The sequence below is a fragment of the Sus scrofa genome, chromosome 12, assembly GCF_000003025.6.
Source record: "Sus scrofa isolate TJ Tabasco breed Duroc chromosome 12, Sscrofa11.1, whole genome shotgun sequence".
Classification (NCBI taxonomy): Eukaryota; Metazoa; Chordata; class Mammalia; order Artiodactyla; family Suidae; genus Sus; species Sus scrofa.
The window spans coordinates 42044175-42067177 of record NC_010454.4 but is presented as its reverse complement, the minus strand read 5'-3'; the positions used below and the strand labels follow the sequence as shown (position 1 = coordinate 42067177).

The 23003-nt window shown below is 48.8% G+C and overlaps 1 protein-coding gene across 1 annotated transcript; it reads left to right on the top strand.

Annotated features, from left to right (window-relative positions):
• On the top strand, positions 16494 to 20374 carry SPACA3 (sperm acrosome associated 3). Its single transcript, NM_001177928.1, is given in 4 exon segments — positions 16494 to 16680; positions 17701 to 17859; positions 18277 to 18355; positions 20308 to 20374. Coding segments are annotated over 4 exon segments (492 nt in total).

The following is a 23003-nucleotide window of genomic DNA, read 5'->3' as shown; positions in this document are numbered from 1 at the left end:
CCGCGTGGGAGCCTTGGCAGGATGCCGGCGATCTGGGTTTTAGATCCAGTGGAGAGGCTCAGATTCCCATCATTCCTCAGGGTGGCATGTCCTTGGGTTTTAGATGCTTAGCCTTAGGACTTGGCATTTAGAGTGTTAGTTCTCTGCATAGGTTAACATATCAACATCCTTGTCGACCTTTAATCATGAAAGATGGTCTTGGCATCACCGTGGGACAGATTCTGTATTACAAGATTGCTTTCTTTGCTCAGGGGGGTTGGATGGCGTTTTCTCCGCTTTAAACCGTCAAGAGCAGCCATCTTCACCTCCTTTGACTCACATGTTCTTGGGAGTGTAGTGGAGGGTGGGCAAAGATGCTGGGTTTTTTTTAAAAAAGCAAAAGTTGATATGCTCCATTCTTCAGATCCTTGTGTTGAGCAAATGCCAGATGTTCGCTTTTGCTGTATGTAAAATGTGTGTGTGTGTGTGTGTGTGTTGTGTAGCGGGGGAAGCATAGCACAGGCTCTCAAGCATCTTTGACATGGAACCATAAGGCGCTTTGGCAATGTTTGTGATTTCCAGTGAAAATCTTAACTAAGAATACAAGTTAGGAGTTCCCAGTGTGGTTCAGTGGGTTAAGAACCCGACAAAGTATCCATGAGGATGCGGATTCGATCCCTGGCCTCGCTGAGTGGGTTAGGGCTTCAGCTTTGCCATGAGCAGCGGTGTAGGTTGCAGATGCGGCTCGGATCCTGCATTGCTGTGGATGTGGAGTAGGCGGGCAGTTGTAAGTCCCATTCACCCCTTAGCCTGGAAACTTCCATAGGTGCAGGTGTGGCCATAAAAAAAGAATGCAGGTGAGCCTAGGCAGGCAGCGCATTGACTGGGACCTGTCTGTGGCCCTTAGCACATCAGAGCAAGGAGAGCTAACATTATGAAGCACTTTCTGGATGCTTTCTCTCACTTGAAAGTCACGCGGCTCCTAATACACTTGCAGTTATCATCCCTATTGATAATTAGGCCACTGCAGAGGTTTGAATTCAGGTCAGATTTGCATCAAAGCTCTGTAATCCCCGCTCCATCTTGACTGGCCTGTTGCAATGACTTCTGTTTTACAATTTTCTGATAGGGAAGGGAGAGGGAGGGGGTTGGTAGATGCAAAGTAACTGTAATAACTGTTAGAATGGATAAGCAGTGAGACCCTACTGCGTAGCACAGGGAACAATATCCAATCTCTTGGGACAGACCATGATGGAAGATAATAGAAAAAAAGCTATATATAGGTATGACTGGGTTACTTTGCTGTACAGGAGAAATTGGCACAACATTGTAAAGCAACTCTATTTTAAAAAAATGAAAAGAAAAATATGCCTCACAGTTTATACTCTGTTTCACCCTTTATAAATGCAAATAAAAGCAAATTACATGTACATTCTATAAAATGTATATGTAAAATTAAAACTCAACAATAACTGCAGGATTTGTCTAGAACTTAGATACACACAAAACAATTTTTGAGAGATACATTTATCACTGATGTTAAGAATACCAACTAATGGTGCTGATAAAATATATACCTTTTTTAAAAAAATAAAATTTTCTGACAGACACGTTTCTTCTGAGGATGGGCCAGAGCCCCAAATACAGGCCTGTGCATCTCCAGTACCTTTATCTCCCCCTCACTAAACCACCTGCAAAGCCCAAGATCCATAGCTGCCTCCTGGAAAGTTCTGGAAAAAATGTGATTCTCTTGTCTCAAAGGTCTCTCTGCCCTGGTGGGTTGTAGAATGAGGGCATTTTTCAGTAAATCACAGTTCCCTTGAGTTTTTTTTCCCCCCTGCTGATCCATTATGTTTTTGTTTTTTTTTTTAAGACAAATGTTTATTAAGCGCTGGCTCTATGTAAGACCATTCATTTCCACACAGTGAAGATGAGGTAGGAATAATTATCCCCATACTATAGTTGAGGAAATGGAAGTGAGGATATTCTGTTTTTTTTTTTTTTTCATCTTCAAACCTTTTTCCAATGTCTATATAACTATAGATTCCATTTATTTTTATCACTGTAATTCACTTAACCTAGGGTTGTCTGATTAAACAACAAAGAATACAGATTGTCTAGATACATTGGAATTGTGGATAAACAATGAATACACTTTTTAGAATAAACCCATCCCCAACATCACGTGGGCATACTTACACTTTAAAAATATTCATTATTTATCTGAAATTCCAATTTAGTTGGACATCTTATATTTTACTGGAAAGCCTGACACAACAATGTTGACTGTTTTTTAAAAAAAATTCTTCCACCCCACTCCTCCTTTCTGTTCCCTTTCTGTCCCCTGGTCCCCTTTCTGCCCCATTCCAGCCTGAGGCAACTATTTTGAACTCTTAGCTTTTTACTCTGACATTTGCCTCTCTGTTGCTAAATATCAAGAAGTAACTCTACAGGTATATTATCAATTAGAGACATTATCAATTGATAATCCTGTGGTGACAAACAAAGACGTAGCTCTCACCCCCTCCTCTGGTTTCCCTCCCTCCATCTTCCTAACGGAGTCATCATCATTTTTTAAAACAGTCGATGATGTAAACACTGGCCGCAAACACAGTGTGCTCACTGCTCAGCCAAGGATATGCCATGTCCTCTCTTGGGGCTTTTGCTTTTTACGGCCACCCCTGCAGCATATGGAAATTCCCAGGCTAGGGGTTGACTTGGAGCTGCAGTTGCCAGCCTACCGCACAGCTGCAGCAATTCGGGATCTGAACCGCATCCGTGACCTACACAGCTGCTCAGGGCAGCGCTGGATCCTTAACCCGCTGAGCAAGGCCAGGGGATCAAACGTGTGTCCTCATGGATACTAATTGGGTTTGTTACCACTGAGCCACAACAGGAAGTCCTTCGGTCATTGTTAATCGGCTCCCAGGGGATAAAATCACCCCCCAGCGGACAGCCCCTCCGGCCCCACTGAACAGCATGAATCTGGCCCTTGGCGCTTCTCTAGCCGTTTGGGAGGGAAACTGATTTGGGGTCCAAGGGGAGGAAGTCTTTCCTCCCCACCCTGCCCCCTGGCATCGTGGGAGAGCTCTGCTGGGACCCCTGATCACCGCCTAGGGAGGGTGGCTCTCAGGCAGCTGGGGGAAGGTGGCAGAGGGAGGAAAGCCAGGCCTTCTGAGAGGTACTTACCATCTCCCATTTCACAGATGCTCCGGTTGACCATACTCCTAGAACCAACTGTGGTTTCTCTTCCATGCCCCATAAGGAGCCCCACACAGTGTTCACGCTGTTGCTCTGAGCCCCTGAGCAGTAATGTCAGAGGGCTCCTGGTAGGCACAAGATGAGTGTGTTAATATCAAGTTATGTCTGGAAAGTTAGAGCTGGTCCCTGCCCTGACTCTTACTTAGCATGGGCCCCAAAGCAATTTGCGTTTCCTTTGGGGCTTTTTGTCCCCAGATTCATAAATGAAGATGCCAGACTCTACCTGTGATGAGAAATCTTCTGCTCTCTCCATCAGCCTCCCTACACCCCAACCTTGAGACTCAAACAGCAAATCAAGCTGTTTACAGGTCATATTTATTTTAATTAAAAACTAGAGTAGTGGGAGTTGCTTGGTGGTCTAGGGGTTCAGGATCGGGCGTTGTCACTGCTCTGGCTCAGGTCACTGTTCTGGCTTGAGTTCCATCCCACCCAGGCCTGGGACCTTCTGTATGCCTTAGGGGCAGCCAAAAAAAAAAAAAAGGTGTTTTATTGAGTTCCACGGAGGAATGGAGAATATATCCTTAAAACCTGTTCCATTTACAGGGAAGATGTTAACAAAAATGACGTTTTTAGCCCCTAAAATGTGAATATCTCGCTTTTTTGAAAAGCAGCAACATGGAGACATTATCCTAAAATTACACTGTGAGCCCTAAGGCAACATAAGTTTGGCCACAGGTAAAGCATTACTGGGCGTGGTCTCAATTGTATCTTAGGTCTGACGTTGCTTTTCTGTGCAAGGAGAGCGCCCCCTAGTGTGAATCCTTAAGCTCCACCAAGGCCCAGTGTGCTGTAGTGGCTCCTGCAGAGAAGGGTGGAGGAGCTTTGGTACAAGACCAAGGTGCCTTTATGAAGAAAGTAACCAGAAAAACGCATTTTGGGGGCAATTTCATGAAGCAGTGATGCCTTTGCAGTCAAAGGACTTGGGTTTTGGAGTCAGACTTGGCTTCAAATCACTGCTCCCAGGCTGTCGGCCCTTGAGCGAGCAACTTTGGCCCCGTTTTCTTTATCTGTGACACCAAGCTGATTCATACCCACCTCTCAGGTTTGTTTTCACAGTAAATAAAGGAAGTGGAGGTTGGGAACGGGAAGATGAAATTGGAAAGCCAGGCTTGTTGATGAGGAGTTTATATACCATGCTAAAGAGTTTGAACTTGACTCCAAGAACAAGGGAGCCCATGGAAGCCTGGGGGCAAAAGAGACAGGACAGCACCTGTGTTTTGGAGAGATAACTGGTGGCACTGTAGGCAGTGGGGGACTTGAGACTTTGGTGGTGGTGGTGGAATTGGAACAGATGCGGAATATTTTTTTGAAGTGGCGTTGACTTCCAGCTGATACAATATGGTAGGTCTTGAGCTGGGAGGAGATAGGGGACAGTCAGACTTGGCAACATGCGTATGTATGACTGTCAAAATGCTTTCCCATAAGCCGTCTTACCTGAGTCTCACAATTGTTTTTTGAGTGAGGTATTGTAATTATTATTCTCATTTTATATGTGAGGAGTCAGACAGGGAGGTGAAACCAAAGAACATAGTAAGTGGCCATATCAGAATATATACCTTAAGTTCTGGATTTTGCCTCTTATGTTCTGGATTTGGCTCCTGTCTCTCAGATTACATTGCCTCTCAAGATTCAGTGTGCAGTTATTGCAGAGGGAGAGGCAGGCTGGGTCCAGGGTTGGATGTATGCTGGGGCCCCGGGTTGTGCAATCTCCCTTGTTGCTAGGAGTCTCTGATAATCAGAATCCCCAGGTTGCTAGGCGACCTGGGTTGCTAAGAGTCTCAGTTTATTATAGGTCTCGGGTTGTTAGAAGCCCCGGGTTATTCAGTTTTCCAATTTGTTGAAGGCTTCATGGTTCTCAGAGACATCCGTTGTGAGAGACCCCAGGCTTCTTAAACTCTTGGCTCTTGACCTCATCAGGTTGTGAGCCTATCCTGGTTGCTAGGAAACTCAGGATGTCAGAGGCCCTGGGTGTGGGAGGCCTTTGGCCTTCGAAGCTCCTAGTTTCCCAGAAATCTCCATGTTTGGCATCTTCGGGCTTCCAGGTTGCTAGGGATGTGGACTCAGATTTTTCGGTCCCGTGTCTCCCCAGAGTTGTGAGTCAGGCATGCAGTTTTCTCCCCCTGTTCAGCCTCTTTCTCTCTGGTCAGGTAGAAGGACAGCAGCTTAATGTTTTTCTCAGGCACGTCATCACAGGCAGCCTCGTTCTGCTCCCGCAGCTGCGCTGACCTGATTCATTCCACGCCTGGTTCTTACCCCTTAGGTACTGATGCCAAGGCCTTTAGAGCAGGAACTTGATATGATTCTAAATAAAGCAGATGTCGAAGCACATTTGGGTTCTGTTCATGTTCTCATCATTCGCCCTCTAGCCAGCCAGTTTTAAATAATCTTCAATTAGACTTTGTGAGAAATTCCAGGGTTGACTGCCCCTCATTTCCAATTATTTTATGGATTTGTTGGAACAGTAAAACAAGCCTGTGCATTTTTCCTTTAAAAAATTTCTCATCAAGCAGACTTGGGGTTGCCAAGGGGGAGGAAGTGGGAGGGGATGGACGGGGAGTCTGGGGTTAGTAGATGCAAACCATTACATTTAGAATGGAGAAGCAGTAAGGTCCCCTGTATGGCACAGGGAACTATATCCAGTCCCTTGGGACAGACCATGATGGAAGATAATATAAGAAAGGAATATATATACATATCTGTGTCGCTTTGCTGTACAGCAGAAATTGGCCCAACATTATAAATCTATACTCTGATAAAAATAAATAAAAACTCTTATCAAATAATTATAGATTCACAGAAAGGTGCAAAATGGTAGCGAGATGCCGTGGAGTCTTCAATTTCCCCCAGTGGCTACATCTTACAAGTCCAAGAGGATCAACGGTAGTAATTTCCTGCCTATCCAGAGGTCTCATGACTTCTGCGAGGGTCAGAGCAGCACAAACTCGGATGGGGAAAAGACCTCTGATTGGTTAAAATAAGCTCCTGCTTACCTTTGCAATATCCTTATAATTATAGGATGTGGTTGCTCTTCCCTATCTGTGGGTTTCCAGCTACCCTTGGTTGAATCCGTCAATACAGAAGGCTGAGTGTACTAGGCCGTTTTCCACAAGGGACTTGAGTATCTGCAGATTTTGGTATCTTGGTGGAACTCAAACCCCACAGATATGGAGGGACCCCTCTACTATCAGTCAGGACCTTGACATTGTGACAGTGTGTGTGATGGTTCGGTATCATTTTATAACACGTGCGTTTGTGTTCCTCCCATCCTGATCAAGAACCAGAACTATCCCAGCACCACAAAAATCTCCCTTGGGCTCTCCCTGTATAGTCGCATGGATCTCCCTCCCTTCCTGTGGCATATGGAAGTTCCAGGGCCAGGGATCGAATCTCAGCTGTAGCTGCAGCAACTGCCAGATCCTTAACCCACTGCACGGGCCTGGGATCAAACCCATGTCTCTGTAGCCACCCAAGACATTGCAGTCAGATTCTTAACGCACTGCACCACCGTGGGAACTCCTTTTTTTTTTTTTTTTTTTTAAATGTTTTAAATGTAGTTTCCTAACCTTTATTCTATGCCTTCTGGGTCTCTCACTCACAGGTCAAGGACATACAGAGATAACTATAACTTACCACTTGCTCTGGAAGAGCTCACACACAGGTCTGCAGTCACGGTCACCATAAATTACACTGCAGGGTGGGAGTTCTATGACAGCATAACTCAAGGTGCTGGGACAAGAAAATAGACTGGAGGACCCAGAAGGTGGAGAGTGATGGATGAACACTTTCGGTAATAATTGCAGTGCTTCATGTTGGAGGATGACGTGGGGTTGTCTGGTGCCCAAGGAGGAGCGATTTGGGGCAGATGTGTTTGGGGATGCGTGGGCAGTTCAGAACTGCGGAAGCCCAGGGGTGTGGCACTGCAGGAAGGAAAGTGCCAGAGATGTGGGGGGAGGCAAGAGTGTGGAGAACCACTTTGTTGATGAGCTAGTCCTGCAAGGGATGCAGATCCAGCGAAAGATCTCACCTAGAGGCAGAGCGACCCCCTGAGCAAATGATTGCAGTCCCAGGCAAGATATGCTGACAGTGCAGTTCTCGTGGTGGTGCAGTAGAAACGACTCTGACTAGGAACCATGAGGTTGCCGGTTCAATCCCTGGCCTTGTTCAGTGGGTTAAAGATCTGGCGTTGCCGTGAGCTGTGGTGTAGGTTGCAGACACGGCTCGGATCTGGTGTTGCTGTGGCTGTGGCCTAGGCTGGGGGCTACAGCTACGATTAGACCCCTAGCCTGGGAACTTCCATATGCCGCGGTTATAGCCCTAAAAAGACCAAAAAAAAAAAAAAAAAGATATGCTGATGGCACCAACCAGATTGGTGGCTGATTCCTAAGGAGTAAGTCCAAGAGGATCAAGGCTGTAGACTAAGTCTCTGATCATCCAGAGCTCGTGTCTTCCATGAGGGCCAACAGCAAAAACTGGGAAAAGACTTTTTTTTGCTGTTGTCTTTTTAGGGTTGCAGGTGTGGCATGTGGAAACTCCAGGAAAGTCTTCTTTTTTTTTGTCTTTTTTTTTTTTGTTGTTGCTATTTTTGGCCGCTCCCGGCATATGGGTTCCAGGCTGGGTTGATCGGAGCTGTAGCCACCGCCTATGCAGAGCCACAGCAACACGGATCCGAGCCGCGTCTGCCCTACCACAGCTCACGCACGCCGGATGTAACCCACTGTGCAAGGCAGGACCGAACCCGCACCTCATGTTCCTAGTCGGATCGTTAACCACTGCGCCACGACGGGAACTCCAGGAAAAGTCTTCTGATTGCTTAAAACAAGCTCCTGCTTTCCCTTTGCAATATCCTTCAGGCCCTTTGACTCAAAACCTATTTTTTTTTTTTTTTGATTATTCAAGTATGGTTCTCAAAAGCATGCTTAGTTGGTTTCCTCTCCAGCCAAGTAAGAATCATTAAAAATGACCTTGTACGGAGTGTCTGCTTGGGGCCAGGTCCTGCGTAAGCTGCATTGCATGTTATCTCATGAATCCTTGCAATAACCCTCTGGATGGTGGTTTTCTCACGTTAAAAAGAGGATCTTGGAATTCCCGTCATGGCGCAGTGGTTAACGAATCCGACTAGGAACCATGAGGTTGCGGGTTCGGTCCCTGACCTTGCTCAGTGGGTTAACGATCTGTCGTTGCCGTGAGCTGTGGTGTAGGTTGCAGACGCGGCTCGGATCCCGTGTTGCTGTGGCTCTGGCGTAGGCCGGTGGCTACAGCTCCGATTCAACCCCTAGCCTGGGAACCTCCATATGCCGCGGGAGCGGCCCAAGAAATAGCAACAACAACAACAACAACAAAAGACAAAAAGACAAAAAAAAAAAGAGGATCTTGAGGTTCAGCCAGGCTAACTAACCCACCAGGGTTACAGAGCTAGTAAATTCTGAGACAGCAGGACCCCAGCACAGATCTGGCTGCTCTCAGGCAGCTGCCCTGTGCTGCGAAGGCACACGTCATCAGAGGGGAGGGAAGACAGTCAGCCGGTCGTGGCACCACAGCAAGGAAGGGAGTCATGGGAACTGAGGAACCTGATGACTGTTAAATGATTTTTCTACCAACTTCACATGAGGAGTGAGTCAGTCCAACTACTAGGATGAGTATATATAAATGCACAAAAATTTGGTTCGGAGTTCTCGTTGTGGCTCAGTGGAAACGAATCTGACTGGCATCCATGAGGACGTGGGTTTGATCCCTGGCCTCGCTCAGTGGGTTAAAGATCTGGTGTTGCCATGAACTGTGGTATAGGCCGCAGATGTGGCTCAGATCCTGAGTTGCTGTGGCTGTCGTAGGCCGGCAGCTGTAGCTCTGCTTTGGCTCCTTAGCCTGGGAACCTCCATATGCTGCACGTGTGGCCCTAAACACACACACACACACACCACACAAAGAATTTTGGTTAGAACAGTGGTTCTTCCTTTGGGTAGCACTTTGGAATCACGTGGAAGTGTTAAAAAAAAAATGCCTGGGCCCTGCCCCCCAGGGATTTGGATGTTATTCGTCTAGAGTGGGGGCCAGACATCAGTATTTTTTCTGAAATGCAGCCAGGACTGAGAACCGGGAATGTAGGAGATGCTTCAGGAGAACTTAAACTTGAAGGGAGCCTGCAGGGGATCGCTGCTGGTTTGCGGCCAAGATCCGAGCTGGCTTTGGGGAAACAGGAAAGACTTGTGCTGAGATCAGCAGAGAAATAAAGACCCACCGATCAGCAACCTGGACCTTGTCCGCCCTCGTAACTGTTTCTTTTGAGCTACTGTTTCCTATTCTCCATTTACAAGTGAAAGCCAAGTGGGAAATAACACACCATGCAATAAAATAAAAATAAGCTAAAAGATTACTCAATAAAAAGAAGTGATAAAATAGTAAAAGCGGACTGATGCAGTAAAACCCCAAAACTCAATGAGACAGAATCACCACCCAGGGCCAGATAATAAAAACAATAGCCAAGATGTGCGGATAAGCATCTTCACACCTGGGGACAGTGGAAGAGGGTTATTCCTATTTTACAGAGGAGCAAAATGAGGCTTGGGGAGATGAAGTCCAGAGGTTCCAGGGGGTGGGACAGGATAGTGGCTCCATTGAAGAGATGATGAAATGGCATCAAGACCAAACAGCCAGTCACGGGCAGAGCAAGACTGAACTCAGGCTTTCTATCTCAAGTTCAAACAAAGGCTTAAGCTTTGGCTGAACACTGCAATCCTCTGGCGGAGCTTTTTTTTTTTTTTTTTTTTTTTTGCTATTTCTTTGGGCTGCTCCGGCGGCATATGGAGGTTCCCAGGCTAGGGGTCGAATCAGAGCTGTAGCCACAGGCCTACGCCAGAGCCACAGCAACACGGGATCCGAGCCGCGTCTGCAACCTACACCACAGCTCACGGCAACGCCGGATCATTAACCCACTGAGCAAGGCCAGGGACCGAACCCGCAACCTCATGGTTCCTAGTCGGATTCGTTAACCACTGCGCCACGATGGGAACTCCAGGGGGGGAGCTTTTAAGAAACACTCATGCTGAGAGTTCCATTGAGGCAGAGCAGGAATGAATCTGACTAGTATCCTTGAGGACATGGGTTTGATCCCTGGCCTCACTCAGTGGATCGGGGATCTGGTGTTGCTGTGAGCTGTGGTGTAGGTCCCCTGATGCTAAAGAGACATTTCTCCAAAGAAGACATACAGGTGGCCAACAGGCACATGAAAAGATGGCCAACATCACTAATCATTAGGGAAATGCAAATCAAAACCCCAATGAGATACCACCTCACACCTGTCAGGATGGCCATTATTTTTTAAAAAAGATGTTCAGTCACTTGTGATAGAACATAATAGCTGTCGTGGCGCAGCGGAAATGAATCCAACTAGGATCCCTGGCCTTGATCAGTGGGTTAAGGATCTGGCGTTGCCGTGAGCTGTGGTGTAAGTCACAGACGCAGCTTGGATCTGGCGTTGCTGCGGCTGTGGTGTAGGCTGGCGGCTACAGCTCTGATTAGACCCCTAGCCTGGGAACCTCCATAGGCCACGGGTGTGGCTCTAAAAAGACCAAAAAAAAAAAAAAGGGGGGGGGATAGAATATGAGGAAAAGAATAGATATATAGGTATAACTGGGTCACTTTGCTATACAGCAGAAATTGACAGAACATTGTTAAATCAACTGTAATAAAAAATTTTAAAAACAAGCAAAAGAGAACAAGTTTGGGCAAAGGTTACAGACATTAAGCCCTTGTGCTCTGTTGGTAGGAATGCCAAATGGTGAAGCTGCTATGGAAAACCGAATCCTCAAAATGTTGAAAATAGAACTGAGCAGACGATCCAGCAATTCCACTTCTGGGTATTTATCCAAAAGAATTGAAAATCAGAATCTTGACGAGATATTAGCATTCGTATGTTCACTGCAGCATTATTCATAATCGCCAAGATGTGGAAACAACCTATACTCCTATTAGACGAATGGATAGAGAAAGTCTGGTTCATGCACCCAGTGGTAGACTATGCAGCCTCAGCAAAGAAGGAGACTTGCCATGGAATTAAGTCACTTTCACTGGGTCACCCAGCTGGCAGTCCCAAGCTTGTGTTCACACTCAGTTCAGCCTGATGGCAAAGTCTGTGCTCTCGCTGCTGTGTCACGTGGCTTCCAGGCAGGGGTCTCTGGGCGCGTAGATGTTGGGGTGTGTGTCACATGTCCTTCTACTTCATGGCCCTGTCCTGAAAGCTTTAGGGTCCGCAGCATCAACTTTGTCCCAGGCTTGTCCACACCGAACTGTCATTGTCCAGCTGGAGAAAGGGGGCGGTTTATGGCTCAGCATTAAGGAAGCAGAACTTTCTGCCAGTCAAAGGAGTTTGACGGTGAGGTAGGCTGCCTGGGGAGGCAGAGGGCACCCCCGGCCACCAGCATCATCACCCAGTAACCACTGGGAGAGTCTGTTGGGATGAGAAGAGTCTTCCTTTAAAGTATTGCGCGAGTATGGGGATTCCCATTGTGGCACAGTGGAAACGAATCTGACTGATATCCATGAGGATGCAGGTTTGATCTCTGACCTCGATCAGTGGGTTAAGGATCTGGCGTTGTCATGAGCTGTGCTGTAGGTTGCAGATGCGTCTCAGATCCAGCATTGCTGTGGCTGTGGTGTAGGCCAGTGACTACAGCTCTGATTAGACCCCGAGCCTGGCAACTTCCATATGCTGTGGGTTCGGCCCTAAAATGCCACAAAAAAAAAAAAAAATTGCATGTCTGGGTAGCAAGGGGCAAAAGGGGTTGATGCTCTTAATATGCCCCCAGGCCACCAGCTCAGTGGTGAAGGTGGTTCTAGAAGGTGAGCTCACAGAAACGGGGAGTTCCGGAAGGGCACACCTCAGTCTGGAGCCTGCCCTTTCCCATCGTTCTTTTAAAGCTGGGTGCCTGGGGCCACAGTATCATGGGGGGTGTCCTGAGCTGAAGTAGGGCCACTGCTGTTACTGCCACTGTCGCTGCTGAGTCAGCGCTGGTGGGGACGACACCTGATCAGTGAGCCCCCTTTCCCCTCTTCCTGCAGCTGTTAACCAGGCTCCGGCTGGTCTGGCTAGAGAGGGGCATGAAAAAGGAAGGCAGTGGTCCGAGATGGGGTCGGGGGGTTCCTGGGCTGGTGCGGGGTGGGGTGGGGGGAGTTAAAAGAGGGAGAGGGGAGGCCACGCCCGCAGGTCTCTGGTCTCTGAATCACCAGTCCTGACTTTTCCTCTAGACCCGCTGTGAAAGGCTGAGAATGAAATTACTTTTAAGTTATGCGGCTACCGCCCCAAAAGTATCAAAACCAGCCTCTGGATAGCAGTCTGCTTGGTTTCTTCAATTCTAAAGGGGAGATCTTCATCCTACCCCCTCTTGAATTGTTGAGAGGATTAGAGGAGATTAAGTTAGAAACCATCCAGGAAAGAGCCAGCTCGGTGTCTGCCAGATTTTTCAGAACTCAGGAGGGGGTCTTCCCCCCTCTAACTGCCCCCGAACTTTGAGAGGGGCTCATGCTCTGTAGTCGCGATGTCAACGTACTTTGGTCTTAAGATGCACCCACTGAACACACACTCTGTGCCAGCAGCTCAGCTTGACTCTTAGGCTAAGAAGAGAAATAGAGCACCACTGTTCTTTGGAAGTTCACCTTGTAGCGGGAAAGAACTAATACATCTGAGAGTCTAGTGTGGCAGTGGAAGGGAGAACCACGGGGCGCTTTGGGAGTGTTGGGGGGCGGCGGTGGCCTCCTGGGGGCGTCTCGCTGGGGAACTCACCTCTGATGTGACCTTTGAAGTAGGAGGGAGAGTGAAGTGTGTAAAGGAATGGAGAGGCTTCCTGTCTAGACAGCGGGAGTATCATGAGTGAATCCAATGGCATCACTGGATCTTAATGTGTAAGTGAGGGGAGGGCAGCAAGCCTGGGTCATGAGGGTCCTTGTGGACCCTGCTTAGAAGCAGTGAGGAAAGAAGTTATCAAAAGACACCACAGGGCCAGGCTTCTTGCTTCAACCATTCACACTGGTGAATGTGTGTAGAATTGTTTGGGAGAAACGTCAGGATTGGGTAGAAGGAAGCCACCAGCACGCGAGGAGAGTGGTCTGAACCAAGGGAAAGACGTTGCTCCTGGAGGGCGGGTGGACTCAACAACGGCATATTGAGATTGATTGATGGGGGATGGATGAAAGATGTAGCCATGGAGACAAGGACAAAAGAATGACATTCATATTTCTAGTTTGGATAAATGGGTTTAAACCAAAAGACATAATGAGTTTAAATGCAAGAATATTTTGAACCCTGAAAGGGAAAATATTAAAAGAAAAAGCAGATTTTGGAGTTATCTTGGGGCTCAGTGAGTTAAGAATCCAGTGTTGTCAAGGCAGTGGCTTGGCTCACTGCTGTGGCATGGGTTCGATCCCTAGCCAGGGAACTTTCACATGCTGAAGGTACAGCCAAAAAAAAGAGAGCAGATTTTAGTGGTAGCATTTGTTCTGTTTTGGACATGCTTACTTTGAGGTGACTGCCATATCCATGCAGAGATATCCAGGAAGCAGTTACCTGTGTGGGCTGCTGCTCCTGGGAAGATGTAATGCAAGCCATCATCCTGCAGGGGGCAGTAGGTATAGACATGCTTAGGCATCCTGCAGGCTGCCCAGAGGGTATCTTGTAGTGGAAGAGAGGAGGGCTCAAGGGAGAAGGGCCTAGGAAACACATCTGCATTTAAGACCTAGGCAGATGGAGTACCAACTAGTATCCACGAGGACATGGGTTCGATCCCTGGCCTTGCTCAGTGGGTTAAGGATCTGGCGTTGTCATAAGCTGTGATGTAGGTCGCAGATATGGCTCAGATCCTGTGTTGCTATGGCTGTGATATAGGCTGGCAGCCGTAGCTCTGATTTGACCCCTAGCCTGGGAACCTCCGTATGCTATAGGTGTGGCCCTACAAAAAAAAAAAAAAAAAAAAAAAAGAAAGAAAGAGGAGTTCCTGTCGTGGCACAGCAGAAACGAATCCGACTAGGAACCATGAGGTTGCGGGTTCAGTCCCTGCCCTTGCTCAGTGGGTTAACGATCCAGCGTTGCCGTGAGCTGTGGTGTAGGTTGCAGATGCGGCTCGGATCCAGCGTTGCTGTGGCTCTGGCATAGGCCAGTGGCTACAGCTCCGATTGGACCCCTAGCCTGGAAACCTCCATATGCCGCGGGAGCGGCCCAAAGAAATAGCAAAAAGACAAAGAAAAGACCAGGGCAGAAGTGGATTCCACCAAGGGGAAATGGAAGAAATAGCTTGCAAGGAAGGGAACATCATGGAAGCCAGAGAGAGGCAAGAGTTTCAACAAGGAGGCGCGGGCGGCAGTGTGCAAGGCTGCAGGGAGCAGATGAGGGTCCATTGGACTGAGAGGAACAGTGTTAAGCTGGTGGTTGTGGTGGCGACCCTATATTTCACTGGGTTGAAAAATGGGAGGCGAGAAAACCGTAGATTTCCCACAGAAGTTTAGATGAGAAGAGAGGGAGAGGGATGGCTCGGTATAGATAAGGAGTCCAGGGAAGGTATTTTAGAAGCCGGAGCCCTAGGCGGGTTGGTACCTGCAGAGACGGTGGGAGCTGGTGAAGAGGTGATGCTGGCAGTGCTGAGAGCATGGAAGTGGCTAGTGGGACAGGGCTGAGAGATGGGAAATGATGACATGCTGAGCTGGGAGGAAAGATGGGCTCCCTAAGTGTAGAGGCACCTCCTCTATGAGCCAACTGATGCGCTTGTGAGTGGGATGAAGGGAAAGCAGAAAGAGGAAGGAAATTTCACCTGTGATCACCTTGTTTTTCTCAGTGAGGCAGGAGGTGAGGTGAGAGAGGGCAGGGAGGGGGCTTGAGGATGGTAGTGACGGTGGTGCATACCCTCTGAGGAAAATGAAACAGAGAAAACGCTGACCCAAGCCTTAGCGCCAGTGCCAGCCACACTGCAAAAGAGAAACCACGACCAGCCTTGTTCTTGTGCAAAGAGTCCGCTTCTCTCTGTGCCTTTCCTTTCTCACTCTTCCTCGCCACAGCGGGGTGAGGCAGGTGTTCTTCATTTCCTCATTTTCTAGAGGAAGAAAATGAGGCTGGGGAAGGGGCCAGGTCAGAGGTGTAACACACAGAGGCAGGGTTCCCGCTGAGACAAGGCTTATTGCAAAGCACACCCTTGTCATCTCAGGGCCAGGGGCTGCACATCGGCAGGACCACCCACTCCCGAGGCAGGCTGTGTTTCGTCTTTGGACTCTATGAAGGTGGAGGGCAAGTGTGTGTGGGGGGGGGGCGGTGAGATGGTGAGAGACGTGGAAGGTATGTCAGAGGCATTCGGGGACAGATGCGAGGCTGCGGACGTCGGGGGTTGTGCAAAGACGGGATGCAGGGATGACACGGCCGTGGGAGCGGGTGGCTGAGACAGAGTGGAGGCCAAGGTCACAACCAGGTGTGAATGTTCTTCATGACCTTGGGGACTGGCCTGCCGAGCCAGGGATGAGAGGAGTGGAGGGCAAACCCACCGGGGGAGGCGTGGGGGTGGGGGGGTGAGGCAAGCTTCGAGGGGGCGGGGCTTTCCAAGGTGATGGTTTAGAAGCCTTCCGGTGGCGGGGGCGTGGAGGAGAGTTTCACCCCCGCCTCGGGGGAGCGCTGAGTGTGGGAGGAAACAGCAGCCCCCTCTTGAGAAACTGCAGGGTGGCAGGGCCCCGGGGGAGACGTGGCTTCAGTTCAGGCCAGGACAGGGCGGCTCAGGGCTAGAAGAGAGCTTCCAAGGCACCGGGGCAGAGGGAGTGATTTACACTCACGCTGCTCGGCTGTTCCCTCTGGGAACGTCTGCTCGTGGCCATACCCCAGTGGAGCTCTGGAGTCCCATAAACTGGTTTAGTTGTAAAATCTTGGGCTTCAGGATTTAGGAATGCATGGCATGTCTGGAGCTCAAAATATATTTGCCTCCCTTCCTTTCCCCTCTTCTTTTCTTAGCCTCCAGGGCAAGGGTTACAGAGAAGGATTGGAAGGGAGGGGTCCTGGCTGGGGAATCCTGTCCTGGCTCTTGGAGGCATGGGTGATGCGTTATCACCTGCGTGGGAGCAGGTTGGCAGGGCGGGAGTCTTGTTCGACTTGCCAGTTCCGTGCAGGTCCTGCTTCCCTTCTTCTTCCCAGAGGGAGCCTTCAGTGAGTGGATCCCTCAGGGCTGTTGAGCCGCCTGTCCTCTCAAAGCGCAGCTCTGAGCCAGTGTGGCAGGGGCTCCGCCTCTGCTGCCCGCATGGAAGCCCGGAGCCGGGCTCCCAGGAGGCGGCTGTGCCCACCCGGGATCGTGTTGTTGACCTTGGCCTCTCTGCTCAGCTGTCTGCTCACCTCCGGCCAGGCCAAGGTCTACAGTCGCTGCGAGCTGGCCAGACTGCTCCAGGATGTAGGCTTGGATGGATTCCGAGGATACAGCCTGGCTAACTGTGAGGACCCCACCTCCCTGGATGGCCTCAGGCTCCCTCTCCCCCTCCCTCCTTATCCCTCAAGCAGTGTGGCTCTGATGGCTTTCAGAGCCTCAGTTCCTCTTTGTAAAATAAGGATTCTCTTGGAGTTCCCGTTGTGGCTCAGTGGTTAATGAATCCGACTGGGAACCATGAGGTTGCGGGTTCGGTCCCTGGCCTTGCTCAGTGGGTTGGGGATCCAGCGTTGCCATGGGCTGTGGTTTGGGTCACAGATGCGGCTCAGATCCCATGTTGCTGTGGCTCTGGCATAGCCTGGTGGCTACAGCTCCGATTGGACCCCTAGCCTGGGAACCTCCCTGTGCCGCGGGAGTGGCCCCAGAAAAGGCAAAAAGACCAAAAAAAAAAAAAAAGGATTCTATTTATTTACAGGCAGATCAGAATCACCCTTTACTTTCTCCCCCGCTGGGAAAGTTGAGAGCGGAAGGCAAAGGATCATTTTTGTACCCTAACCTGAGTCCAAATCCTGACCACCAGGATCAGACAGTCCCGACAAAGTTTAGGGCAAACTGAGCAAAGTGATGAGACCAAACTCTTCAGGCTGGAGGAAGGACAGCCTCACCTGGACTCATTTCTTCTCAAGTTCCAGCACCCTCTCTAGGTCTCACCAGTGCCTTCCTGGGCCTGTCTCTAAAGACGGAGCTCTTATTCATTCATTCCACCCACATTTCTTGGGTCCTACTATGTGAGACAGCGGGAAGATTCCTGGCCCGGGGCCTCAGGAGGCCAGTGGTCCAGTCCTGCCTCTTGTTATTTGGTTGCTGTCTGACTTACCTGGAGTAAGTCACTCATCCTCCCCAACCCCGACCCCAGCTTCGATGGATTCATTTTTCAAGGAGGTGGGAGGGCATCTGCCCTGATGACCTGGAAGCAGGAGTCGAGGCTCGGAGATGCTGATATGTGATGTGTGGTGAGCTCTCTGGTCCGGGCTGGCTTTGATCATGGCTCGTCTGACCTGCAGGCCTGTGTCCCCACCCTCTGCAGGGGTCTGTCTGGCTTACTTCGCAAGTGGCTTCAACACAGCTGCTGTGGACCACGAAGCAGATGGAAGCACCAACAGTGGCATCTTCCAGATCAACAGCCGGAAGTGGTGCAGAAATCTCAACCCCAGTGTCCCCAACTTGTGCCAGATGTACTGCTCTGGTAGGCTGGGCTTGCATGTGCCTGGGGCTGGCTGGGGCCGGGCCCTCACCCATGTTTGCCCCTCCTGCCTTTATGTCTGAGTGGGGACCCTCCACAGCCTGCCGGTTCCCCCAAGGAGAGTGGGGTGGGGTGATTGATGAGGGATGGTCCTTCATGAATCTGATTTGAGGTCAGAGATGGGACCTTGACCTGAGAGCCATGGGCATGGATGCGGATGGCCCCCAGGGAGTGGGGAGTGACAGAGTGAGACCTGTGCTTCCACAGGGGTCAAGAGACAAGACTGGGTTTAGGATGTAGTGTGAGTGAGTATGTGTGTGTGTGTGTAAGAGAGAGAGACATAGAGATAGACAGAAACAGACTTGGATGTCCAGCTCCATCTCCTGCTCCCTCATCGTGTTCCTCTGCCTCCTACCCCAGACTTGTTGAATCCTAACCTCAAGGATACTATTATCTGTGCCATGAAGATAGCTCAAGATCCCAAGGGGCTGGGGACCTGGTAAGTGATGCAGGCTGAGTCTCCCCAGGGCCACGTGGCCAGGCGCACAGCCAGAAACTAACCTTATCCGAGTGTCCTCTTTCTCCCAAGCTCCCTTCCATGGCCTCACAATTTAATCCTCACGGAGCCAAGCCTGGTTCTTCCAAGGCTTTCCTATGTTGGGATGCCTGCCTACAGGTCTAATAGACCAGGGTCTGGAACACCTTGTTTGTTTGTTTCTTAATGGTGGCATCTTTTTTATAAATAAACTTTTGTATAAACTCTCAAGATGTATCACAGATCAAAGAAGAGCTTCCCTGCTAGAAGCCTGGATGGGCATTCTGGAGCCTCACCCCATTAGCTTTCTCTTTTCCCACCTTGTTCCCATAAGATGGCCTTTGAAGCTATCCTCCCAGGCAAGGGAGTTGGATGAGCTTCTGTTGGGGGATTGGACTAAGATCTATGGAGCCCCTAAAGCAGTGGCCCTACAGCTTCCTGATCTCCTCTGATGAGAGTTTCCCTATGTGGAGTCTCCAGCCTCCCTTTACTCCTATATCTGGATGGGAGTCCAGCAGGAGACAGAATGTGGGGGAGGTAAAATCCTCCATAACTAAGGGTAGATACAATAGTGACAGGGCTGGCAAGGTCATTTGGAGGGCCTCAAATGTCAGCCCAAGAGCAGAAGGAAGGAGACAGACCACAGGCAGGGGTGGGGTGGGGGGAGCAGAGGGGAGGGAAGGAGCTGAAAATGACTATGAACATAGAGAAGGTCCAAGGTGGGCCTTGGCCCACAGCTTTGGAGATGTGTTGGTTTGAGAATAGTTGAAGCCCCAGAAACTGAATTTGGAACAAGGCAGATTCAGCAGGACATAAGGCACAGCCATAAAATCAGGAAGAGTGACTGCAGGCTGAGCTTAAGGCCTTGGGGACACCACCCTGGGATGGAGGAAACAGGTTCTTTTGAGTCAAATTGAAGAACAACTTTCTTTGGTGCTCTGGGAGTAAACCCGCAGCATGTATAACCTCTGAGAGGTGGCAGAGGCTAGTAGTGAGTAGCCCCAGAAGACAGGAAGGGTGCTGTTTATTCCTTCCAAAGGCTCACACTGAGACTTCATCCATGCCAGGCTCTGTGCTGGGTGCTGGGCTTCACACTTGACTGAGACCCAGTTCTTTGCCGTCAAGGGTCTCAATCCGATGGAAGAGACAAACCAACCATTGATCCCTTTGACATTGACATCATAGAGGACACTAGTTACCCAAGTTTGGAGCCCCTGGGACCCCAGAACCCCAGGATCTTGCTAATCTTCCTCAAGATGCTCATGTCACAACAAAACAAGGCAACGGTCCTAAAAGAGCCTATAAACTGTAGTTACCAACAACTGAAAGACCCAGGTTGGTAGCCAAAGAGAAGTAGGTGTAGGTGCTTCTGTCGTTTGCAATCTTGGACCTTAGGCAAGTAATTTTGCAACTCAGTCTCAGCTTCTCATTTGGAATATAGGGAACATGGTGTCTGCCCAAACTAACTAACTTACAGGGCTGCTGGGGGAGGGGGGCGTGGCAGATACATGTGTGCTGGATGTGACAGTGCTATGTAAACTGTAAAGGGCTGTGCACGCCTATGGTGGCAGCATTGTCAGCAGAAGGAACATGATGTAGGAAGAGAGCCTTGGACTGGGGTGCTGGACCCCAGGACTCCAGGTCTTTGCCATGGACTTCTGGGTGTCCCTGAGCAAACTGACTGTGTATTTCCATTGGTAAACTAGGGAGGTTAGACAGGAAAGTTTTTAAGGGCCATGCTCTTTCTTTTTGCACTTCTTCCAGGGGGGTTCTTTGCTGTTAACACAGCTGGCTGTCTCTCTTCCCCTCACCTCGCTTCTGATTTAGAGCCTATGCCTCCTTCCTGTTTTTCTCTGAGCAAAGACTGAAGACCGCAGCTGATTTGGTCTCTCCTCTTTCCCCTCTTCCATTCTCAGGGAGGCCTGGAGGCACCACTGCCAGGGCAAGGACCTCACTGACTGGGTCGATGGCTGTGACTTATAGGATCCTCTCTGGGAGATGTGGGTTGGTTCTCGACCCAGGCCTGGGAAGGCAAGTCAATGAATAAAATAGTTTAACATAAGCGTGGTTCTCAGCTCTCACTGTGTTTCCAGGTGGTGTGTTGGAGCTGGAAGCATCTCAGGGTTTCCTCACTGTCCCCATGGGCTGGGGTTCAGCTGACCTCCCAAAAGCCTGGGGGTGGGGTGGGGTTTGTCTCCTGGAGGCCCGGGGGAGGGGGCGTGTCAGTGCCTCCATTGCCCATGCCTGTCAGAGTTTCCCAGAGGAACCTGTTGAATATATGATTGATGCATGCAAGATGCATCCTGAATGGATGGCAGGCACTTAGCTGACCTTGGTAGAATCAGTGAGTGAATGGGTCCTGATATGGTCTTGCAGTATGGATACAGTTCATTCAGTGGTGTGGGCTGAGCACTAGCTGTCAGGCCCCAGGCTTCCCTCTAGCTGGAACCACAGCCCCTCCTGAGCCCTCAAGGGGAGATCTCTACCTCTCAGGGGGACCACTCTGGCTGCTTCTCCTCTAAATCCTGCTCACCTTCCACGTGGCCATATCTTGGAACAATGGGATTTGGCACAATTTGTGGAAAGTTGGCTCAGTGGGGTTTCCCCTTTCTCCCGGCTGCCTGACCTTGGAAAAGTCACTCTGCCTTTGATGGGGACATTCCTCATAGGCAAGGGGAGCTAAACTAGGCCATCTTGCAATAGTATATAATTATATATAATATATACAATATTATAGGTGTATATATACATGTTCCCTGTATATTATGTAGTATATAATTGCATATTATATATTAATATTATATAGTATATAATTACATATTACATATTAATATATTAATATTATATAGTATACAATTACATATTACATATTAATATATTAATATTATATAGTATATAATTACATATTACATATTAATATATTAATATTATATAGTATGTAATTACATATTATATATTAATATACTATATTAATATTATATAGTATGTAATTACATATTATATATTAATATACTATATTATTATATAGTATGTAATTACAATAATATTAATTAATAGTATATACTAATATTGTTTATATAAGACCATCTTGCAATATTGTATAATTTTATATAAAAATATAATTATATATCATTATATATTATAATTATATAATATATAATGTATAATATAATTATATATTATAATATATATAATTATATACAATATATAATGTATATTATATAGCAACTATTATATATAATATAAAAGGCCATATTGCAATAGTATACCAGTTATATATTATACCAATTATATAACCTAGCATGGGGCCTGGCACAGAGTCGGGGGTCCTCAAGAAACACTAACCTCTTGTCTGGTTTCCCTAAACTCTGGGGGTACCGAGATCCAGCCTACTGGTGGGCACCCGTCCGGCTTGTGCTGGTGACCAGGGCTTCCTTGGAGGTCTGCAGCAGTGTCCTCCTTACTGTTTGCTGAGAAGGAGGAAGAGGAGAGGAGAGGGTTCGGGAAGAAGGAGCAAAGGGGCAAGGGGGATGGCTTGGATAAAGTGGCAGGAATTTCTGTAGAAAGTGGGGAGAATTAAATGAAGTTTTGTCACTTTTTAAAGTCCAGGAGTTCCCACTGTGACAGCATGTTAAGAACCTGACATAGCATCCTGGCCTCAGTCAGTGGGTTAAGGATCCAGTGTTGCCATGAGCTGTGGTGTAGCTTGCAGATGCAGCTCTGGCTGTGGCTCTGTTGCTGTGGCATAGGCTGGCAGCTACAGCTCCAATTTGACCCCCCTAGAAAAGTCCAAATCACCTCCAAAGACTCCCCTAGAAAAGTCCAAATCACCTCTTTCTTTCTTTTTTTTTTTTTTTGTCTTTTGTTGTTGTTGTTGTTGCTATTTCTTGGGCCGCTCCCGCGGCATATGGAGGTTCCCAGGCTAGGGGTTGAATCGGAGCTGTAGCCACCGGCCTACGCCAGAGGCACAGCAACGCAGGATCCGAGCTGCGTCTGCAACCTACACCACAGCTCACCGCAACGCTGGATCGTTAACCCACTGAGCAAGGGCAGGGACGAACCCGCAACCTCATGGTTCCTAGTCGGATTCGTTAACCACTGTGCCACGACGGGAACTCCTCAAATCACCTCTTTCTTGAACTAGTTTGGCTCCAGGAGTCCCATTAGAAATGGGCTTTTTCTAAATGTTTCGTGCTAAGGGTGGGGTGAATACCCCAGAGGATAATTAACTTGCTAAGGTGGGGTAACTAGCTCTTTCTATCTGTAAGTACAGGTGAGGGGCCAGGGCTCCTGAGAGCTGAGGGAGCCTCTGCTGTGTGTTTCACCTGGACTGAGGTCCCTGTGTTCTGCCTGTGAGATCCTTACACTCAGCTGAATGTGGCTGGTTTTCCCCACTCTGGACACTAGCCTGAAGCTGCTAGCGTGGGAAACTATGGCAAGTTGGCCTCATTCAATGGGATCCAGCACTCAGTGGATGCCTCTATTGACAGCTGAGCATCAGCCTCTATTCTATGTGGCCAGGAATCCTTCTGATGCTTTGATGGCAGCCACTCTGGATGGAGTTGGCATGTAGGGTGAGGCTTCATCACCTCTGATGTACCATGTGTCAGGC